The 23,205-nt window shown below is 37.3% G+C and overlaps 1 protein-coding gene across 1 annotated transcript in view; it reads left to right on the top strand.

Annotated features, from left to right (window-relative positions):
- SECISBP2L (SECIS binding protein 2 like) overlaps window positions 1-23,135 on the top strand; it is a 58,826-nt gene extending 35,691 nt beyond the window's left edge. The window contains exons 15-18 of the mRNA XM_006735606.3: window positions 8,854-9,074; window positions 9,786-9,940; window positions 13,623-13,842; window positions 21,361-23,135. Of these exons, the coding sequence (XP_006735669.1) occupies window positions 8,854-9,074; window positions 9,786-9,940; window positions 13,623-13,842; window positions 21,361-22,043 (1,279 nt within the window). The 3' untranslated portion in view covers window positions 22,044-23,135. The remainder of the gene's footprint in view (window positions 1-8,853; window positions 9,075-9,785; window positions 9,941-13,622; window positions 13,843-21,360) is intronic.
- The last annotated feature ends 70 nt before the right edge of the window (window positions 23,136-23,205 follow it).

Here is a 23,205-nt window from a genome sequence, read left to right as displayed (position 1 = left end):
TAGCAGTTTTGGGGTGGAGTCTTTTGGGTTTTCCACTTAAAGTATCATATCATCTGCAAGAAGTGAGAGTTTGACTTCTTCTTTGCTGATTCGGATGCCTTTTATTTCTTTTTGTCTGATTGCTGAGGCTAGGACTTCTAGTACTATGTTGAACAGCAGTGGTGATAGTGGACATCCCTGCCATGTTCCTGACCTTAGGGAAAAGCTCTCAGTTTTTCCCCCTTGAGTATGATATTCGCTATGGGTTTTTCATAGATGGCTTTTATGATATTGAGGTATGTACCCTCTATCCCTACACTGTGAAGAGTTTTAATCAAGAAAGGATGTCATACTTTGTCAAATGCTTTTTCTGCGTCTATTGAGAGGATTATATGGTTCTTGTTCTTTCTTTTATTAACGTATTGTATCACATTGATTGATTTGTGGATGTTGAACCAGCCTTGCAGCCCAGGAATAAATCCCATTTGGTTGTGGTGAATAATCCTTTTAGTGTATTGTTGGATCCTATTGGCTAGTGTTTTGGTGAGAATTTTTGCATCCATGTTCATCAGGGATATTGGTCTGTAATTCTCCTTTTTGATGGGGTCTTTGTCTGGTTTTGGGATCAAGGTAATGGTGGTCTCATAAAATGAGTTTGGAAGTTTTCCTTCCATTTCTATTTTTTGGAATAGCTTCAGAAGAATAGGTATTAATTCTTCCTTAAATGTTTGGTAGAATTCCCCTGGAAAGCCATCTGGCCCTGGGCTCTTGTTTGTTGGGAGATTTTTGATTACTGCTTCAATTTCCTTAGTGGTTATGGGTCTGCTCAGGTTTTCTGTTTCTTCTTGGCTCAGTTTTGGTAGTTTATAGGTCTCTGGGAATGCATCCATTTCTTCCAGATTATCTAATTTGCTGGAATATAGTTGCTCATAATATGTTCTTATAATTGTTTATATTTCTTTGGTGTTGGTTGTGATCATTCATGTTTTATTTATTTGGGTCCTTTTTTCTTTTTGATAAGTCTGGCCAGGAGTTTATCAATCTTATTCTTTCAAAGAACCATCTCCTAGTTTCATTGATCTGTTCTCCTGTTCTTTTGGTTTCTATTTCATTGATTTCTGCTCTGATCTTTATTATTTCTCTTCTCCTGCTGGGTTTAGGCTTTATTTGCTGTTCTTTCTCCATCTCCTTTAGGTGTAGGGTTAGGTTGTGTATTTGAGACGAAAGTGCTTTGACTGTAAATACATTCTTTTTATATCAGATGATGTTTATAACTAAATTTAGGATTTGGCCTTACATCCTACATGCACAGTGCCTTAATAAGGGGTTTTTCCTCCTCAAATGCTTTTGCTTTTTTGTTTATATTACTGGCCTTTCAGAAAAAAAAACCCTCTCTAACCAATCTAAAACCCTGTTACATGAAGTGAACCTATTACATAAACCTGCTTGTTTTTCAGCAAATATTTCTAAGTTTTAAAATGCCTGTCAGTGAATAATATTGAACTAACAGTTATTGCTATGAAGGATTTTAGGATTTTAACATTTGTGCAGATGTTACATTTAAAAATGACACATGAAAGAATCCCAGGGTGAAAGTAAAATTGGTAGGAATCCAAACCATATTGGTTTGTTCTGTTCCTTTTTTTAATTGAAGTGTAGTGATACACAATATTATATTAGTTTTAGGTGTACTGTGTAGTGATTTGACATTCATATACATTATGAAATGATAATCACGATGTTTTAGTTACCATCTGTCACCATACAAAGTTATTAAAATATTTTTGACTTACTTATTTTATAGCTGGAAGTTTATACCTCTTAATCCCCTTCACCTATTTCACCTGTAACCCCACTCCTTCCCATCTGGCAACCACCATTTTTTTCTCTCCATTTATGAGTCTGTTTGTTTTGTTCACTTACTTTGTTTTTTAGATTCCACATGTAAGTGAAATCATACGATACTTGTTTTTCTCAGATATATTTCACTTAGCATAATACCCTCTGCGCCCACCCATGTTGTTGCAAATGGCAAGATTTCATTCTTCTTTGTGTCTGAGTAATATGCCACATGCGGTATATAATATTCCACACATAGCCACACCCCCATCTTCTTTATTTATTCATTTATCTATGGACATTTAGGTTGCTTCCGTATCTTGATTTATTATAAACAATGCTGCAGCGAACATAGTGGTGCAAAAATCTTTATGAATTCATGTTTTTGTTTTCTTCAGGTAAATACCTAGAAATGGAATCACTAGATGGTATGGTAGTTCTATTTTCAGTTTTTTGAGGAACCTCTATAGTGTTTTCTCTAGTGGCTACACCAGTTTACATTCTCACCAGTAGTACATGAGGGTTCCCTTTTCTCTATGTCCTTGCCAACACTATGTTGAATAAAAGTGGCAAGACTGAACATCTTTGTCTTGTTTCTCTAGTTGAGTATGGTATTAACTGTGGGTTTGTCATATATGGCCATTATTATGTTGAGTTACATTCCCTGTGTACCTACTTTGTTGAGAATTTTTACCATAAATGGATGTTGAATTTTGTCAAATGTTTTTTCTGCATCTGTTGAGAAGATCATATGATTTTTATCCTTCATTTTGTTAATGTGTATGATGATTAATTTGTGGATATTGAATTATCTCTGCATCCCTGGAATAAATGCCATTTTGATAATGGTGTGTGATCTTTTAACGTATTATTGAATTTGGTTTGCTAATATTTTGTTGAGGATTTTTGCATCTATGTTCATCAGGAATATTGGCCTATAACTTTCTTTTTTTGTAGTGTCTTTGGTTTTGGTATCAGGGTCTCCTAGAATGAATTTGGTAGTGTTCCTTACTTTTATTTTTTGGAATAGTTTGAGAAGAATAGGTATTAACTCTTCTTTAAATGTGTGATAGAGGGGCACCTGGGTGGCTCAGTTGGTTAGGCTTCTGCTCTCGGCTCAGGTCATGATCCCAGGGTCCTGGGATCGATCCCTGCATTGGGCTCCTTGCTCAGCAGGGAGTCTGCTTTTACCTCTGCCTCTCTGCCCAGCTTGTATGCTGTCTCTCTCGTTCACTCTCTCTCTTTCTCAAAGAAATAAAATCTTTAAAAAGAAATTAAAAAAAAATAAATGTGTGATAGATTCATTTGTGAAGCTGTCTGGTCCTGGACTTTTGTTGGGATTTTTTGGATTATTGATTCTATTTTATTACTAGTAAACAGTGTTCAGACTTTCTATTTCTTAATGATTCAGTTTTGGAAGATTGTGTATTTCTAAGAATTTAACCATTTCTTCTCAGTTATCCAGTTTATCAATGTACAATTTTTCGTAGAGGTCTTTTATGGTTCTTTGTATTTCTGTGGTGTCAGTTGTAACTTCTCTTTTATTTCTGATTTTGTTTATTTGGGTCCCCCTTTTTTTTCTTGATGAATCTGGCTTAAAGACTCATTATTGTCCTTTTTTTTTTTTAATTGAAGTATAGTTGACACACAACATTACATTAGTTTCGGGTGTATAACATAATGATTTGACAAGTCTGTATGTTACGTTTACCACAAGTATAGCTACCATCTGTCACCATACAATGCTATTACCATATAATTGATTATATTTCCTATTATATTTCCTTTTATCTCCAGGACTTACTCATTCCATTACTGAAAGCTTATATTTCCTCTCCTCTTCACCCATTGTGCCCATCTTCCCACCCTTTACCCCTTGGTACCCATCAGTTAATTCTCATGGTTGTTTCTTTCTTTTTTTTTTAATTTGTTCACTTGTTTTGTTTTATAGATTATACATGTAAGTGAATTTATATGGTAGTTTTTCTCTGTCTGACTTACTTAGCAAAATACCATCTAGGTCCATATAAATATTATTTATCAGAGTACGGTTCTTGGTTTCATTGATCTTTTCTGTTGTTTCTTTTTCAGTCTCTGTTTTATTTAGTTCCTCTCTGACCTTTATTATTTACTTCCTTCTGCTCACTTTGGGCCTTCTTTTTCTTTTTTTAGTTCCTTTATGTGTAAGGTTAGATTGTTTATTGGAGATTTTTCTTGTTTCTTAGAGTAGGCCAGTATCACTTTAAACTTCTCTCTTAGAACTGTTTTTGCTGTGTACCACGGATTTTGGAGGTTGTGTTTCCATTTTCATTTGTCTCAAGATATTTTTTAATTCCTTCTTTGATTTCTTTGACCCATTGGTTGCTTATTTGCATGTTGTTTGGCCTCCTCATGTTTGTGTTTTTTCCAGTTTTTTTTTCCCCTTGTAATTGATTTCTGGTTTCATCCCATTGTAGTTGAAAAGATGCTTGATGTGATTTTGGTCTTCTTAAATGTATTGAGACTTGTTTGGAGGCCTAACATGTGATCCACCCTGGAGAAGGTTCCATGTGCACTTGAAAGGAGTGTGTTTTCTGCTGTTTTGGATGGAGTGTTCTTTTTATTTGTATTATGTCTGTCTGGTCTAGTCTGTTGTTTAAGGCCACTGTTTCCTTACTGATTTTCTCTTTGGATGATCTCTCTATTGATGTAGGTGGGGTGTTACTATGTTACTATCAGTTTCTACCTTTGTGTCTATAAATATTCCTTTGTATATTTAGGTGCTCCTATGTTGGGTATATAGATATTTATAATTGTTATATCCTCTTGTTAGATTGATCCCTTTATCATTATTTAATGTCCTTCTTTGTCTCTTGTACAGTCTTTGTTTTAAAGTCCATTTTGTCTGATGTAACTATTCCTACCCCAGCTTTCTTTTCGTTTCTGTGTGCATGGAATCTTCTTCCAGTCTGTATGTGTCTTAGGTCTGAATTTAGTTTAGTTTTGTTTTTTTTCTTAGGGAGCATAAGCAGTGGGTGTGTGGTTGGGGGTATGGGGGGAAGCAGAGGGAGAGAGAGACGCAGAGATCATGACCTCAGCTGAATCAAGAGTCGGATGCCTAATTGACTGAGCCACCTAGGCACCCCTGAATTGAGTCTCTGATAAGCAGCGTTTTGATAGGTCTTGCTTTTTTATCCATTCAACCACCCTGAGTCTTTGATTATAATATTTCTTCCATTTACACTTAAAGTAATTATTGGTAGGTAGTACTTATTGCCATTTTTTTGTTTTCTATTTTTGTAGTTCTCTGTTTTTTTGGTGTTTTTTTCCTTGATCTCTTCCCTTGGGATTTGATGACTTTCTTTAGTGTTATGTTTGGATTCCTTTCTCTTTATTTCCTTTGTATCTATTTAGGTTTTTGGTTTCCTTATCACAGAGTTCATGTATAATATCCTATGTATGTAAGTTTATTTAAGTTGATGATTTCTTAAGTTCACATTCTAAAAGCACTACATTTTTCCCCGCCCTGCAGTGTTTTATGTTTTGACATCCTGCTTTATATCTTTATCTTTGTATCCCTTAACAAAATATTGTAGACATGATTGATTTTACTGTTTTTGTTTTTAACCTTCATACTAATTTTATAAGTGGTTGATCTACACTACCTTTGCAGTATGTTTGCTTTTACCAGTGAGATTTTTTTCCTTTATAATTTTCGTCTAGTTGTGGCTTTTTCTCTTCCACTTAAAGAAGTCCCTTTAACATTTCTTATAAGGCCAGTTGAGTGTTGATGAGCTCCTTTAACTTTTGTCTTTAAACTCTTCATCTCTTCTTCAATTCTGAATGATGATCTTGCCAGGTAAATTTCTTGGTTGTCGGTTTTTTCCTTTCAGTACTTATATGGTGACATTCTCTTCTGCCTGCAAAGTTTCTGTTGAAAGATCAGCTGATAATTTTATGTATGTTCTCTTGTATGTAACTAGTTGCTTTTCTCTTGCTGCTTCTAAGATTATCTCCTTATCTTTAATTTTTGACATCTTAGTTATTACATGTCTTAGTGTAAATCTCTTTGCATTAATCTTGTTTTTGGCTCCCTGTGCTTCCTGGAACTGGATGTCTGTTTTCTTCCCCAGCTTAGGGAAGTTTTCTGCCATTATTTCCTCAAATAAGCTTTCTACTTCTCTCTTTTTTTCCCCTTATGGGACCCCTATAATGTAAATGTTAGTCTGCTTGATGTTGTCTCAGAGGTCTCTTAAACTATCCTCATTTTTTAAAGTTTTGTCTCCTTGCTGTTCAACTTGGGTGACACTCACTACCCTGGCTTCCAGATCACTGATCATTCTTCTGCATCATCTAATGTGCTTTTGATTCCCTCTAGTGTATTATTTTATCTTCTGCTCTGATGAGTTCTTTTTGATAGTTTGTATCTCTTTGTTGAAGTTCTCACTGTGTTCATCCATTCTGCTTGAGTTTGGTCAACATCTTTATGACCATTACTTTGAACTCTTTATTAGGTAGTTTACTTATCTCCATTTTATTTCATTCTTTTCTCAGGTTTGTCTTGTTCTTTCCTTCAAAACCTATTTCTCTGTCTTCTCATTTTCCCCGACTCTCTTTGTTTTTATGTGTTAGATAGATTAGCTATGTCTCAGAGCCTTGATGGAGTGACCTAATGTAGAAGGCATCCTGTGGGGCCTTGAAGCACAGTCTCCCCTGGTCCCCAGACCCAGGCACTTCGGGGGTGTCCCGCATGTGGACTACATGTGTCCTTCTCTGTTATGGCTGGGCTGTGACTGCTGGGTTTGCACTGGTGGGTGGGTTTGGCCTCAGATGCAGCTGGCTGAAAGACCCTGCTGTAATGGTTGGGGGCATTTTGGTGGTCGAGGCTGTAGCTGCTTTGGGAGGTATCAGTCTGAGGCTCCCTGCTGCATGGCAGGGCAGGAGCTGCTTTGCAGGGATGCCGATCCCACTCAGGGTCACTTGCTGAGTGTGGTGGGATGGGACTTCTTTTAGAGGGGGCCCTTAAACCTGGCCTAGGCTGCCCACCAAGTCTGGTGGACTGGGAGCTGCTTTGGGGGACCATGGGATCTGGCTGAGACTACCTGCCAGGTGCAGTGGGGTGGGAGCCACTTTGAGGGGGATGCATACGGGGGCCAGCATTGTTAAGTAGAGTGGGTCTGCGGGGGCATGCTGAGGCAGGGCAAGCGGTATTAGCAAGGTAGAAGAAGAGTGTCAGAAATGGCTCCCACCAGTGCTTCTGTTCCAGGAAAATGTTCCCATAGATCCCTGCCCCTTCTGCACATGCCCTAAAGTTAGCAAATCTTCATGTGTGGCCCAGGCGCTTTTCAAAATGCTGCCTCTATGCTGGGTCTCAGAGCCAATGAGTTTGTGCCTGTGCCCTTTAAGAGTAGAGTCTCAGTTTCTTTTAACCCTCTAGCTCTCCTGGAGTTAAGCCCCATAGATTTTCAAAGCCAGCGTTTATGGGGCCTCATCTTCCTGATGCAGGTCCCCAGGGTGGGCATGCTTGATACAGGGTTTGAACCCTTTGCTCCTTAGGAAGGATGGCCTCTGCGTTTGTAATATCCCTCTGTTTGGGAGTCACTGAGCAGGGGATGTGGGTCCTGACTAGAGCCCTTTTCTGCATTTCCTACTTGTCTGGTATGGCTTTTTCTATCTTGAGTTGTGGAAGAGCTGTTTTTGCTATTTGTCACATCGTTCTCAGAGAGTTGTTCTGTATGATGTTGTAATTTTGGTGTGTCTCTGGGAGATGAGCTTGGGATCTTCCTGTTCTGCCATCTTGATCCTTCTGTCCTGTTCCTTTTCTTTAATACTATTGTTTTTGAACTAATTCTTTTTGTCTGGATTTGGGAAGTTAATTAAATGTCAGATAATAGATGTGGAGCAAAGGAAACACTTGGGGAGTAAAATGTTACATATGTATGAAATAAACAGCTTGAAAGAAAAACAGAATGAAGAAAACTGCATTTTTTATTTTCTATTTTCTAAGTGCAGTCTTTAATTTTGCATACTTTGATAATTTTTCCTCAGTCTTTATCTTCTCTTCTGAAGTAGTGTCACACTTATTTACTTATTTAAACACTACTTATTTAAATATTTTTCACATAAAGAAAAAAATTTTCCAAAAACAGTTTTTTTCCACTAAAGAAGGCAGGCCTAGTATTTTTCTACTATATAATATAATTCAGAAGTGGAAATTTACTTGCCTGGTTAGTCTTAGATTAGAAATTATACCAATTCTCCCTGTTAAGTACCTGTTTATAGTAGAGGTTAAGGATGAGAACCTGAAAAAGAGTATATAGGGAGAAAGTAAACTTGGATGACTTCCTTATCCCTGCAATTAAGTACTTTAGTGGCCTCACTCACTGCCTGTCTGTTGCTCGCATTATAGCCATACAGGATCTTACAAAGAGCCTCATTCATTTGCTTTGCTTGCTATACGGGCATGTGACTTTTACCTCAAGGCTTCTTTGACTTTGGCTTTAATTTGATTACTCAGTTCATCCTTCACAGCCATAGATTTTCATTGTTAGAGGAGCCGTTGAGGCCATCTTACCTAACTCCTTATTTTTGTGGTCGAGGAAGCCAATTTCCCAGAGATTGTGACTTATCAGAGTGTGGAGGATGACTTGGTTGGTATGAGGGCATTCAGTTAGCTTCTGGGAAATTATATTTCTTTCCTACGAGAAGGATCATTGGTATTTACTGGAATGAAATAACTTTATATCTTTTTACCAGAAACATTATATCTCTTTTTATCAAATAACAGGCTCACATTTGATTTATATCCTTAATAATTTAATAATTGGGAGTTTGGGTAGTACTTATCTGAGGATAATCCAACCTTTCCATAAAAGCCAATCTGTTGTAATTCAGCAAAACTTCTCTTTTTCTAATTCTCAGTAGGATTTAAGAGATTTTAAAGAGTTGATTTTTCAATGAAAACCTCTTATTGGATATTTTTTTTCCCTAACATAATCTTATAATTACAGGAAAGTAAATTAGGTTGGACTTACCTATTTTGGGTTTCCTTTACAGGTATTGTAATCAGGTTCTTTGTAAAGAGATTGATGAATGTGTGACTCTTCTTCTTCAAGAGCTTGTCAGTTTTCAGGAACGCATCTACCAAAAAGATCCTGTGAGAGCAAAAGCAAGGAGACGGCTGGTTATGGGCCTAAGGGAGGTTACTAAACATATGAAGTTAAATAAGATCAAGTGTGTTATAATTTCTCCAAACTGTGAAAAAATCCAGTCAAAAGGTATGAACATTTTACTTTTGAAGTGTTTTGATATTTATTTAGTATAATTGTAAGATATACAATGAATTTTAAAGTGAAAGCCATATGTCTTTCTTTGCAGAGTTTAGGTATAAAACATAATACTGAACATGAGGAAAGAAAGTGAAATCTTTCATTACCTCAAATTAAGTAATAAAATTGAGATTGGACTGTAAAGAAGTCCTAATCTATGAACACTAGTGAAGGATTTAAGTTGGGCCAACCAAGTGAGCCACTTTGGGTAATTGGAGTAGGCAGATGCAGAGGTATTAGTAGTAGGCATATTATCCACAGGGGAGAAATACCAATAAAAATAGTAGTATATATCTGTGTTATTGCCACTTGGGCTGAGAGAATAAATATATCAGCCACTATTAACAATTTTAATTTCTTTTTTAGTGAATGTATTGAAATTTGACCCCCACTATACCAATCCCTATGGAGAGACAAAAACTGGTGTTGAAGAATTTTAAAATTTATTGGGAAGAAAGAAAATACATACATATGTGTGTGTATATATATATATATCCATACATCATATAAATTCCAATAGGAAAATAAGTAGAATAGCAAAAGTGCCACAAGCATTCATAGAACCCTTTGCTGCTGTGTTTTATGCTTTAGCTGTTGGATGCTAAAATACCTCCATTTATATAAATAAATTAAGACCTCAGCATGTGTTGACTTTCTCAGGTGGCCTGGATGAGGCTCTCTATAATGTTATAGCCATGGCACGGGAACAAGAAATTCCTTTTGTGTTTGCCCTTGGAAGAAAAGCTCTAGGACGCTGTGTGAACAAGCTGGTTCCTGTTAGCGTAGTGGGAATCTTCAACTACTTTGGTGCTGAGGTAAGACCTAAGAGGATACACTCCCTCACTCCCTCTTGTCCTCACCCCCCCCATACATTTTCTGTTAACATGTGCCAGTGTTCTTTTAAAGCATTTGAAGAAATGAGATGACTCTCTCAAGAATGAGTGGAAAATTTTTGAGTATTACATTTCCTTTTTTTAGTGCTAAAAACATTTACACAAGTTAATCCTACAGTATTTTGGCTGTAAAGATTTCAGCTCCTGTTTTTCCCACAGTGCTTTTTTCTTTCTGTTCAATTTTGTAATATATGATAATTATTTAACTGCTAGGTAAAGATACTCGATATTATATGATATAAAATAATTTTCTTCAGTGTATATATTGGCTATATTTTATGCTATTTGGAGTCAAGAGAGAAAAAGATCCTTTAATTAGAGAGGATTTTCTTTTTGAAAATGGAATTCCTAACCAATCGTCAAAATAATTCTGCACTCATGATACCTTTATCTTCCTCTCCTGGTCTGCTAATACAAAGCTTTGCCCATAGGAGCTGATGATAATAAGTAATAATAATAACAGTAGGCTGGTAATTAATAATTAGAATAAAAGTTATTTATCTCCAGTAATGCTTAGTAACTGATAACATTTTAAGACTCTTTTATGAAGTTGACTCTGAAGTATTTTGTGACACCATTCATGGACCATTTTCCCTCTTCTTAGCCATACTATTTTTATTTATTTAAGCGTGTGTCCTTTCTTATCCAGTTACCATGTTTGCATACCCCCATTTCCATTCAGGTTCTCTCCCACTACCCATGAAGTTATCTACCCACCTACTTTATGAGTATATACTCAATATTTCTGCTCCCACAGTAGCCTGTGCTTTTCTTGGTTATAGGTATCATACTGCCTTGCTGTAGATTATGTGTTTCTTTCCCTTTAACTATGAATTCCTTGAGGGCAGACCTCTTGTCTTTGTGTCCCTGACACCTTTCACATTACTTGAGCATGAGCAGGTGATAAATGTTTGTTCAGTAAACTGTGTGGTATATGTATACCTGCTTGCTATGTTAAACTATATGTGCGAATTTGGGTGGTAAGTACCTCTGTGGGAAAAAAGGGTCATATATAGGGCGCCTGGGTGGCTCAGTCGTTAAGCGTCTGCCTTCGGCTCAGGTCATGATCCCAGGGTCCTGGGATCAAGTCCCACATCGGGATCCCTGCTCGGTGGGAAGCCTGCTTCTCCCTCTCCCACTCCCCCTGCTTGTGCTCCTGCTCTCGCTGTCTCTCTCTGTCAAATAAAATAAATAAAAATCTTTAAAAAAAAAAAAAAAAAGGGTCATATATGAAGACACCTAATTAAAATTACTCCTTTTTTGTTCACTGTTAGTTTATGGAATAGGAGTGAGAGTGAGGTCAGGAAAAGTGGACATGTTTGTTTTTCATTGTATTGACTTCTTACTGAATTATATATACTGGATTATTTGTATGGCTTTATAAAATGCTTGCCTGTTTTGTTTGTACATTGTTTCACTTGTCCTCTACTACTTTGAGATAGGTAAGTTATTGTTTAAACCAAAATATACTCTTAAAATAGGGGTAAAGGAAACAGTGGTATATTATCAAGTGTGCCCATTTGCAATAATGTGGTAGTACACCTAAGTTATTTTTACCGTCTGCTAAAAGTAACCTTTGAATTAAACTTTCTCTCCTTACCCTGACATTCAAGGTTTTTATTCCCTGATAGCTTTTCTCTTAAATTTTCTTTTTTTCTCTTCTTACTTATTTTTTTATTCCCAACTATTTCTGTGTTTTATTTATATTGTAAAATGATTGTTAATCTCAATATCACACATCCGTATGCCTATTTTCTTTTTGTTGGCTTCACTTAAATGCATAGTTTGTTAAACGTTGCAAACAAATATTTAGGAAGTCTGTTACATGTAACACATAGGCAATTCTTTTTAAAAATAAGTAAATGCTGAGTATATTTTGATACTACTAGTAGTATTAGCATGCTTAAAATCATTGCAGTTGGCAACAGATTTATTGTACCTACTACCTTAATCAGTTTAAACTGAAGCTGGCTAAAGCATGCTACTTATGTTTTTCCTTCTTAAGGACGTATTTTCAGGGACATATTCCATAGCAATATGACACTTTTTGCCATGCTTTCATCCAGTTATGGTTTTAAAGTTAAATGAAAGTGCCTTGGTAGGAGGAAAAAAGTTGTACTGTACTTTTCTTCCCATTGTCTGAAAGCATAATTTTTTTTTTTTTTTTAAAGATTTTATTTGAGAGAGAGAGAATGAGAGAGAAAGAACACATGAGAGGGGATAGGGTCAGAGGGCGAAGCAGACTCCCTGCTGAGCAGGGACCCCGATGCGGGACTCGATCCAGGGACTCCAGGATCATGACCTGAGCCGAAGGCAGTCGCCCAACCAACTGAGCCACCCAGGCGCCCCTGAAAGCATAATTTAATATATAATATTAAACATATTCTTAGGAATGTTCAGGTCTGACATCTGACATTTTTTATTTAATGTGTGGGTGTGTTGCATTGTGATACTAAATTAAGACATTAAACGGAAGTAGAAGGTTGTTCAATTATGATGTAAGAATCACAGCAAGTTATTATTTGATTGTCTTTTCTAGTGGCTATGGAAACTTCAGTTTTCTTCGGAGTTTTTTAGAGGTCATAATTGTTGAAGTTCAACTTCAATGCTATATGAATTTTGCCATTTTATTAACATGTGTATAGTCCACCCACCATTTTGCTGGAATTATTAATTGCCATTCGTGTTCATTTTGTTTCACTGATGGAGGAACTTCTGATTATTTAGCTCTACGTTCTTCTTCAGGCTCTTTATTCTGTTTTTGTAATTTGCATTTGTCCCAGTATCTTTGGTTTGTCCTTCTTATAAGTGTCATATTTTCAGCTAGCCATCCCATCACTGACTTCTTTTGATCTTCTTCAAGCTCTTCCAATAAGCACACATCCAGGGAACTTTTAATTCTTGTGGAGGCTGCCATCTTCTTCTATAAACTTCGATACCACACTGCATACGCTCATTCCCTTATATTCTAATCCATATAAGGATTCTTCACTGCTCCCCAGACACGCCTTGTACTTTCTTAAGTCTATACCTGTATTTATTGTTTTGCATGTTTGGCTAAGAATGCAGGATCTCCACCCTTCAAAATTGTATCTATTTTTCAAGGCCTATGTCAGAGGTAATAGTACTTGGGAAATTCTTTAGCCATGCTCAGCAGTTAGATTTGATGTTTCTTCCAAAAGCCAAAACATTTTGTACATCTCAAGGCATTTAAAATAAGGTACCTTGAATCATTGGTGTCTCCTATCTTTCAGCCACATGGAAGTTTCCTTAAGAGCAGAGTGGTGTTCCAGTGGTCTCTGTACTCACTGTAGTGCCAGAGACTGAAGGGGGCAGTTGTTGAATTGATAAACTTGGCAAGAACTTTCAGTATATCACAGTTAATGACTAGTATTGAATCAGGAAATTTCCTCAGACTTGTGAGAATTACATAAACAATATCTGTAAGTTACAGAGTATTTTATAATGTTCTGCAGTGTGCGTACCATTTGGATTTTGTGCTGATTGAAAGTGTGTCTGATCCTGAAACAGTAGAGAGACTTATTGTCAGTTACAGGAATAAAAAGTATAGCCCCAAAATGGACTAATCAAAATCTCTTTTTAGAGCCTGTTTAATCAGTTGGTAGAGCTCACTGAGGAAGCCAGGAAAGCATATAAAGAGATGGTTGCAGCAATGGAACAAGAGCAGGCGGAGGAAGCCTTGAAGAACGTGAAAAAGGCGCCACACCACATGGGGCACTCTCGGAACCCCTCTGCGGCAAGCGCCATTTCTTTCTGCAGTGTCATTTCTGAACCCATTTCTGAAGTAAATGAAAAGGAATATGGTAAGTTGGTGTATGTGGTATATGGTATATATCAGATGTTTTAAACGTTGAAACCATTTAAGTGATTAAAATCATTTTGAAAATGATTTTTCACATTACCTTTTTATCTCATTGATTATTCACATTTTGGTCTGAATTTTGGTTTGAAAAATTGCATTAAGCATGTCCATTAAAAATTAGGAGACTATTTGGAGCTGAGACTTGCTATGAGCCCCTGTAATTTAGTCACATTTCCAGAATCCGCAAAGGGGTTTAAAAAGCAAAAGGTACAATACTTGTGGCCTATAACTAAGTAAATTCTAGGAAGTTTCATTCTAATACTTTATACTGAATTGTTGAAGTTTTGATTTACTAAGTAAACAAAAGACCTGAATATTATGGAATATAAGCTTATAAAATCTAGACATATGACATTTAAGTTAAATTTGATAGTAGTCAAAAAGAAACAGACTAAAACCCAGCATTTGTGTGTGTTAAAAAACAAAAATTCACCTGAGTAAATAATAAAGATCTAATTGGCTTTCTTAGTTATTTATGCACCGGGGCAACATCCCTTCTAGCAAGTAGTGGGGAGCTCTGAGGAATTGCACAAAGTGGAAGGCTTATATATAGGAAAGAGGGTGGGGCAAGGAAATTATTAGCAAAAGAAAAGAAAGGATGGTTCCTGGCCAGGTCACCTTCCTTTAGGGAGACAGGCAAGGGGTCTTATTAATGGATTGTCTCATCTTCCTTTTGGGGGTGGAAAGGGCCCTTGTGACAGATTACCTCATTAGCGCTGACCAGAAAACTCTTCAAACCGATTTCTGAGGGAGGTTGAAACTGTCATTAGGTTAGATCTTAAGCTCTGGTTTGGTGATTTGGCCTCAGTGATGCCGTTTTGGGCCTGTGGTTTTCTTTTTAACATGTGTAATGTTTAAAATAATATTATTTACTGCACTCTATATGTCTTAGGAGTGTCCTTGCCTTTTTTCTACAATACTTTGAACTCTTAAGTTCTCCAGTTTTCATGATGTTTCTGGTTCGCTTCCCCTATTTTTTCTTTTTAAAAATAGGATAGCCACCTCCTTCAACTTAGCTCCAGTTTCTTCCTTCTTCTTTTTCTTTTTTTTTAAATCTATCTGGGAGTTTATTGAATAGCTTGTTGCCAACTAAAATTTAACATGTAGAAAAATGAGTCCTCATGTTTTCCCTTTTTTTCCTCACACTCCCTTTCCTAGTCTCCCTATCTGTGATTGTAGTTAAATGTTTGGAATGCTTCGACAAAGCTCTAGGCCAGAGACAATGAACAAGTTACTCTGGGACTTTAGGAAACTGCAGATCAAGGATAAGTGGGTTTTTTTATTACGATTTTATTTATTTATTTGACAGAGACATAGCGAGAGAGGGAACACAAGCAAGAGGAGTGGGAGAGGGAGAAACAGGCTTCCCGCTGAGCAGGGAGCCTCATGTGGGGCTCGATCCCAGGACCCTGGGGCCATGACCTGAGCTGAAGGCTGACGCTTAACGACTGAGCCACCCAGGCGCCCCAGGAATAAGTGTTACTGGCTTAGAGGCAGACGTTTTTTTGGCTGAAGTGCCACTAGTTGAAAATAAGATAAAGTGCCAACTTTGTGAATGAGATCAGTTCTCTCTATATAATGATAATGCAGATCTCAAAAGCAAACTTCAAGGTAAATTCATAAAGCTGTGGGTTTGAGCACATGAAAAGAAAAGTTATGAAAAGAACCTCTCAAAGACTTAGGAGATGTTTTCAAAAGGCAGCAAATATAGTGTTCAAAGATTGAAGCTTTAGCTTTCTCACACACTCTGCGTGGGGGACTGAGAAATAATTGATTAATTTCTGGGCCTCAGATTTCTCTTTAGTGAAATGAGGAGGGTTCATCTAGGTCATCTATAAGGTTCCACTCAAAGCTAAAATTCTATGAGCTATTAAATAACAAAATTCAACCAAGTGTATTTGATGATCTAGTTAGCTTTATTGAATGATTCATGAATTGGGCAGCCACCATCTAGCAAGTAGAGAGGCAGTCTGAAGACTTTTACAAAGTGGAAAGTTTTTATGGGGGGGGTGGCAAGGCAGGCAAGAAAGTTACTAGGAAAAGAAAAAGATTGTTCCAGAGGAGACTGTTGCTAAGGGAAAAAGCAAGGGGTCTTATGCAGATTACCTCACCTATCTTTGGAGGATGGAGAGGACCCAGGTGACAGACTCATTGGTGCTGATGGAAAGAAAAATTTCCTGACTGACCAATTAAGGCCGCATTTCTAGGGGAGTTTGAAACTGCAGTTGGATTGGGAATTAAGCTCCAGTTTGGGAACTCAGTCTAAGTGACACCATTTTGGACCTGTGGTTGTCTTTTTTTTTTTTTTTTTAATCTGGTAGAGCTAATGGTTGAATCCTAAGGAAGGATTTAGATGGAATCTTTAAGATTCTGACATGATGAGCTGATTTATGAGGACACCAACAAAATGAGTGGAAGGAATCACAAATAACACTGAGAAGAAAGCATGAAGTCATTCTTTGTGTATCGGATGCATTCAGCAACAAACATAAAACCACTAATGTGGCCTAAGAAATCAGGATATTTAATTATTTCACAATATCCTCAAAGTCCCTAGCTCTTTCCTTCTTTCTGTTCTTCCATTTGCAGTCTGTGGCTTTCTATTCTTGTGCCATCATCTCATGTTCATAGTAGCTGCTGTGGCTCTGGCATTAGTAGTCAAAAGCAGGAGGTTCAGGCAGTGAGTTCCTTTTATCAGTGAAAGAAACAATTTTCAGAAGACTTCTCCTTTTGTTTCATTTAGCCAGAACTGATCTTGTGACTCCTTTTAGCTGCAAGGGAGACGGGCAAGGGACTATTTGGCAAAGGAGGAATGGGATAACCATTATAGTCTAAGAACTATTTTAATTCATCCTCCAGGACTGGACTCAAGTTCATTCCAAGTTTGGGGGTTCTGTTATCCAGGAAGAAAATGGGGAATGACTGTTGGATAGACAACAAATCAGCATCTTCCATGTCATCCTGATGCAGGATTCCTAAAATGTTTTTCTCCCCATAGTTTAAAGGAAAAACAAAGCTGGGAAAAGAATGCTAATCATTGGCAGAATAGAAAACCTCCTATGATAGTCCAGTCTTACTGTCTTTTATATACCCCTTGTTTTCTTTGCTTATGTTTTCCTTCCACCTGTGCTGAGTCTCAGTTCTATCATACTTATTACATGAAACAAATAGTTTTGAACATAAATTCCAACTAAGTTGTAAGTTCTTTGAGGTAGGAACTTGACACATAATGGGCACTTGATACATAATAATAATATCTCACTGAATTCATACTATGTGCTAAGCACTTCTGTAAGCATTTCACATTTATTAATACATTCGATTGTGTGAGCAACCTTATGAGATAAGAAATATTGTACTGCAGGGGCACCTGGGTGGCTCAGTTGGTTAAGCATCCTACTCGATTTCAGCTCAGGTCATGATCTCAGGGTCCTGAGATCGAGCTACAGGGCAGGCTCCGTGCTGAATGGGGAGTCTGCTTGAGATTCTCTGTCTCCCTCTCCCCCTCCCACGCCCGCTCTCTCTTTCCTGCTCTCTCTCTCAAATAAATAAATCTTTTTTAAAAATTAAAAAAAATACTGTACTGCATTTCATAGATGAGGAGCCTAAGATGAAGAGAGGTAATTAACTTGTCAATGCACACACCTGGTAAATCTGACTCTAGAATCTACATTCTTAGCCAGGGTGATTGTGTTCCCTGTCTGTTGATTGAGTTCTTAATAGGACAGTATAGTAGCTTTTCAGTAATCACTTACGAGGGGAGGACAGCCTCATTATGTAGTCCATCCATCCTGAATTTCCTGCTCATTTTCTGCCACTAGTTTGTTCTGTAGTTTCTTGAACTCATTTGCTTGTTCTAAGTATAACTAAAGATGGACAGCTTCTCTGTTTGTACTGACTGAAAGGAGAAATACACATACCTCATCCTCTAAGAAATCCTCTAGTGATTTGAAAGTTTAAAAGACAATTTCACAAAGACCCAATAAACAAAAGAGGAAAGCATAGAAGGGATTAACAAGCAAAGAAGAGCTCTATTGAATAAATTACGCTACAATAAAAATTCAGAAGCAGGGTGGGTTTGAATCAGTACCATTTCTAGGTTTGTTGAGATCTTTGGTTCTTCCTTTAACTTGCTTCCTGGTTCCTTCATCAGAAGTGGACTTCTAGAGGTTCTGTTCGGGATTTAGACTGTCCTCCTCCCCATCCCAATCAGATTTCTCCTGTCCCCTAGAGAAAGATGGCACTTTCGTACTCTTCTCTTTCTCCATGTTGTATGCATGTGTTTGTGTGCTCATCAGCTGTTGATCAAGCTTCATCTATTACTTTAAAGTGGGAGCCTAGACCCTCCCTCCCCAGTAGATACGTGACCTTGGTGGCTTTTTGATTATTGTGACAAGTCTCTTGATGGCTAATAGCAGAGTCCTTTGCTTCTGCTTTTGAAGTCATATCTCCCTTTACTATCCCAAGGACCCATGTGGGCTTTCAGCTCACCTACCCAAGTAGATGAAGGCCTAAGGTTGATTCTGGAGAGAGATCAGCCTGACCTAGTATCCTGACCTCCTTCCTCTTTCCTGTTCGTTGACTCACTGACAAGGGGGAGGTGGAACTCCAAGTGAATTCTTATACTTTTAGGGGAGGATAAAAACTGTTGGAAGGAAATATAAATGTGTGCATAAAATTAAAAAAAAAATATATGCCCTTTTTAAAGTTTTTTTAGGGGGGGGCATAATTAAATATATGTGTGGTATTTTTCATTTAATAGGCTTTTTTGCCTCCAGCACTTACTCTGTGCCAACCATAGGGACACAGATGAGCAGGAATGAGGATAAGGAGGGAAGAAGGGGCAGCACAGCAAACACAAAAGTGCTTTTGAACTATATATGCCAGAAGTGCTATGGGAATTCACGTGAGTGGAAAGTCAGGAAAGACTTCATAAGGAATTGACACTTAAGGATGGTCATCCAGGATGGTGGGAGTCTGAAGGGTAAAGGAGGAAAACACATCTCATATGGAAAGAACAGCTTATGCAAAGCAAGGAATTGTAAATAGAAAGGTTATGACTTCTGGGAGCAATGAGAATTCAGACTGACCCCAAGCATAGAGTGCATGGCTGGGGGTTGTAATGAATGGGATGGGAAAGATAGGTGAGGGTCAGATCACAGAGGGCTTTGGCTATGCCAAGCTGAGGTATTTGGATCTTGTCATAGGGTAATAGAAAGCCCGTTAAACAGTGATGTGACCAATTCACAGAACCAATTAGGAATATATGTAGATGTATAGCAAGATAAAGAAGGCTTGAGCTAAGACAGTAGTGACCAAATTTAATAGTTTTTGAGCTAGAAGTGACATATAAGTTCAGCTGAATAAAGTAAGGGAGAAATATAAGGTCAATGAGTACTATAAGTTTTCTTTTGCTTTGAGACTACAAAAATGATAATGTTATTAACTAAGAATGAAAATATAGGAGAAGGAGTAGATTTTTTTTTTCATGAGTAGGAGACTGGAAACAACTTACTTCAAACTTGAAGTAACTGCAGGAAAGAAAGGTTTTTTCCAAACCATGTGCCCTGACTTCAAGTGCCCAAAATATGGTTTTTATCAGTGAATAGTTGATAGGTGACATTCAAGTTGATATATTAGTATGAATAGACTTGCTTTATCACTACAGCTTGATCATCATACTTACAAACTGTAGGTAGCAGCTATAATACAAATAGAAGGGGGTGTTATTTTTTTTAAAAGGCAAAAATAAATAAATGGGACTACATCAAACTAAGAAGCTTCTGCACAGCAGAGGGAATCAACAAAATGAAAAGGCAACCTACTGAATGGGAGAAAATACTTGCAAATCATCTATCTGATAAGGGGTTAATATCCAAAATAGATAAAGAACTCATACAACTGAAAAAAACCAACAATCCAATTAAAAGAGCAGAGGATCCGAATATACATTTTTTCCAAAGAAGACATAGATGGCCAATATAAAAAGATGTTCAACATCACTAATCATCAGGGAAATGCAAATTGAAACTACAAGATACACCACCTGACACCTGTTAAAATGGCTATTATCAAAAAGACAAAAAATAACAAATGTTAGCAAGGATGTAGAGAAAATGAAATCCTTGTACACTGTGACAGTGTAAATTTATGCAAGCACTACAGAAAACAGTATGGAGGTTCCTCAAAAAATTAAAAATAGAAATACCATATGATCCAGCAATCCATCTTCTGGGTATATACCCAAAGGACGTGAAATTATTACCTCAAAGAAATATCTCTACTCCCATGTTCATTTCATCATCATTCACAGTAGCCAAATTATGGAAACAACCTAAGTGTCCATCAAATGGATGAATGGATAAAGAAGACAGAGTGTGTGTGCACACACACGTGTGTGTTGCCAGAGTCTTGGGGAGTGGGTGAAATGAGCGAAGGGTGTCAAAAAGTAGAGACTTGGCTGTTATAAAATAAATTAAGTCATGGGGATATAACGTACAACATGGCAATTATAATTAATAATACTGTATTGCATATTTGAAAATTGCTATGGAGTAGATCTTAAAATCCTCATCAGAAGAAAAAAATTTTTTGGTAACTGTATGCTGACAGATTATTAACTTGATTTATTAAGGCAATCATTTTGCAATACTTACAAATACCAAATCATTATGTTGTACACCTGAAACTAGTATAATGTTATATGTCCATTATACCTCAATAATAAAAAAATGAAAAATGAAAGAAAAACACATGAAAAATGAGGGGTAAGAGAGCTGTCCTTTGTCTCCTCATTCTCAGTTTTTTTGTTTTAAACTGACTTTCTGTCATTAAAAATAATTTAGATTATCACCACTGTATTATATAATAACACTTCTTTTTTTGGCTACCAAATTCAGTTGGTGAGCCCAGCTACATGTATTATTAAACAGATTTTCACAAATGTTAGAAATGCATGGATGGCTTCTTTGCTTATTATAAGTGGAAACAAGTCCCATTATAGGCTAAGACAGTTCTCAGATAACTTGCTGTGGGAGCATGAAACAAACACATCAAATTAGAAGTATTTCTGCTGGACATCTTGGCTCTGCCATCTGTGACTCGTGGATCCTTGGGTCCAGTACACCTCTAGGCCAAAAAAAAAAAAAAAAGGCAATTCATTGATTCTCATGAATATGGATTTTATGTAAAAGCATTAATGAGCTCCTGTTGTTACAAGATCTTGTGCATTCTGAGCCATAAATACGCTTACTTTTGCCTCCTTGTTTCTTTATCTTAAATGCACATTTTTGAGAATTGTTCTCCTTTTGTAACATTTAAACCAGTACTAGAATAAGTTTTTAGTTTCTCCAACCAGTTGGTGAGCCAACAAATTTCTGTAGTTTGTTCTTCCCTCTTTTAAGAGTTGTATGATTCTGGAACTGTTCTGGTTTTTAAAAAATCTGTTTGATATTTGCAGAAACAAATTGGAGAAACATGGTGGAAACCTCAGATGGGCTGGAAACATCAGAAAATGAGAGAGAGGTTTCCAGTAAGCATAGCACATCTGAAAAGCCCAGGAAACTTCTGTCTGATGCAGCCCCTGTTGGTAAGCAGCCATCATTACTGGCTGCAAGCAGTACTACCTCAGCTGCAAACCCTGGGAGATCAACAGTGAGCGATAAAGAGGAAGTGAAGCCCGATGACCTGGAATGGGCCTCCCAGCAGAGTACAGAGACTGGTTCTTTGGATGGCAGTTGCCGAGATCTCTTAAATTCCTCCATCACCAGCACCACCAGCACTCTTGTCCCTGGCATGCTCGAAGAAGAGGATGATGAAGATGAGGAAGAGGAGGAAGATTATACTCATGAACCCATATCTGTAGAAGTACAGCTCAATAGTAGAATTGAGTCGTGGGTCTCTGAGACCCAGAGAACAATGGAGACTCTTCAGCTTGGAAAAACCCTTAATGGTTCTGAGGAAGACCATGCAGAGCAGAGTGGAGAAGAGGAGGCAGAAGCGCCTGAAGTGCTAGAACCAGGGATAGATGGGGAGGCCTGGACTACTGACCACCAAGCAAGTCAGGAGCAGCAGAAGCCTAGCAGCTGCAGCTCGCTGAACAACGAGCCCTCTGATCTTAGTTATCCGCCCCCAGGTCTGTAACTCAGGAAATGTCCACTGTCTGTCTCCAACTGTGTAAGGGTTGCAGCCATTCTCTTTTATGCTTCATCTCAACGTTTTGCATTGTCCAGTATTTAATATGTATATTTAATTTCTGACAAATATTTTTTGTAGCTGTCTTTTACTTGTTTTACTATAATCTGTAGCTTAGCTTTTAATTAGCATCTAAGTGTCTTTCTAAGAACTGTGTGGAAATTCAGTTGTTTGAGCTTATTTTGTTATGGAAAATAATGATTAAAATAGAAGAAGACTAGGTTTAAAAAAGAAAATAAATTTAAAATGCGTATTTAGAGTCATTTTGAAAGTTAAAGATCGATAGGAGCACTTACCAATGTTTCAAGACTATGCCTCCTTCACTCTAATTTGATCAAAAGTTGTTTGGGCTTCTTTAAAAAAGAACTGGAGGTAGATTTGGAAAACTGAAAAAAAGGCTGAGGGTAGCTAAGCCCACAGTTGTTTTGTGTTAAAAATTGATGCCACTTTTCTTTGGTCCAAAAATGTTTATTTTAGAAGCCATTGATCATTGTAATCGATTAAAGTTGGGATAGGCTAAAACAGAGCCTCCAAAACTTAGGCTAGCAAAGGAGTCACCACGATGCAGTAGAGCTGGCCGTACTTGTGGAAAGTGATAGATGTTGTCTTTAATAGTGAAAAGTCACCCATGATAGGACCTAACAGGTTCTGTCTCATATTTACTTCTTACTTACCTCAGGAATGCTCTTGTACATATTCGTATTTACATAAAGTTAGGCAAATTGTGGCAGGTGATTAACTGTAACCAATTATATGACTGCAGCACTTAACGTGTAAACTATTCCGAAACAGAGTCTTCTACCGGTGTGTTCTCTTGCATGCTTTTGATTTGGGACCCTCTGGATTTGCTATCTGAACTTGATTAGGTATCCGAACTTGTCCTGAGTGAAAAACCATTTCACCTTTTTAAAAAAATACCTATTTTGTCCCTAGCCTTGAGCACCTGCCACATAACACCAACCGTAGTTACTGATAGGAGGTCAGGGAGAAGAACTTTACACAACTTACAATGTGTATCCTGATAATCAAAAGGCTGGAAAAGGAAGTTTTGAAGAAGCGAGAAAGTTGTTCTAATTGTGCTGAAACTATTAGATGATTTAGAGTACACAGA

Source organism: Leptonychotes weddellii, chromosome 9 (genome assembly GCF_054177405.1).
Source record: "Leptonychotes weddellii isolate Sample4059 chromosome 9, ASM5417740v2, whole genome shotgun sequence".
Classification (NCBI taxonomy): Eukaryota; Metazoa; Chordata; class Mammalia; order Carnivora; family Phocidae; genus Leptonychotes; species Leptonychotes weddellii.
Note: the sequence above shows the minus strand (reverse complement) of the source record. Positions and strands in the feature narration are given on the sequence as shown.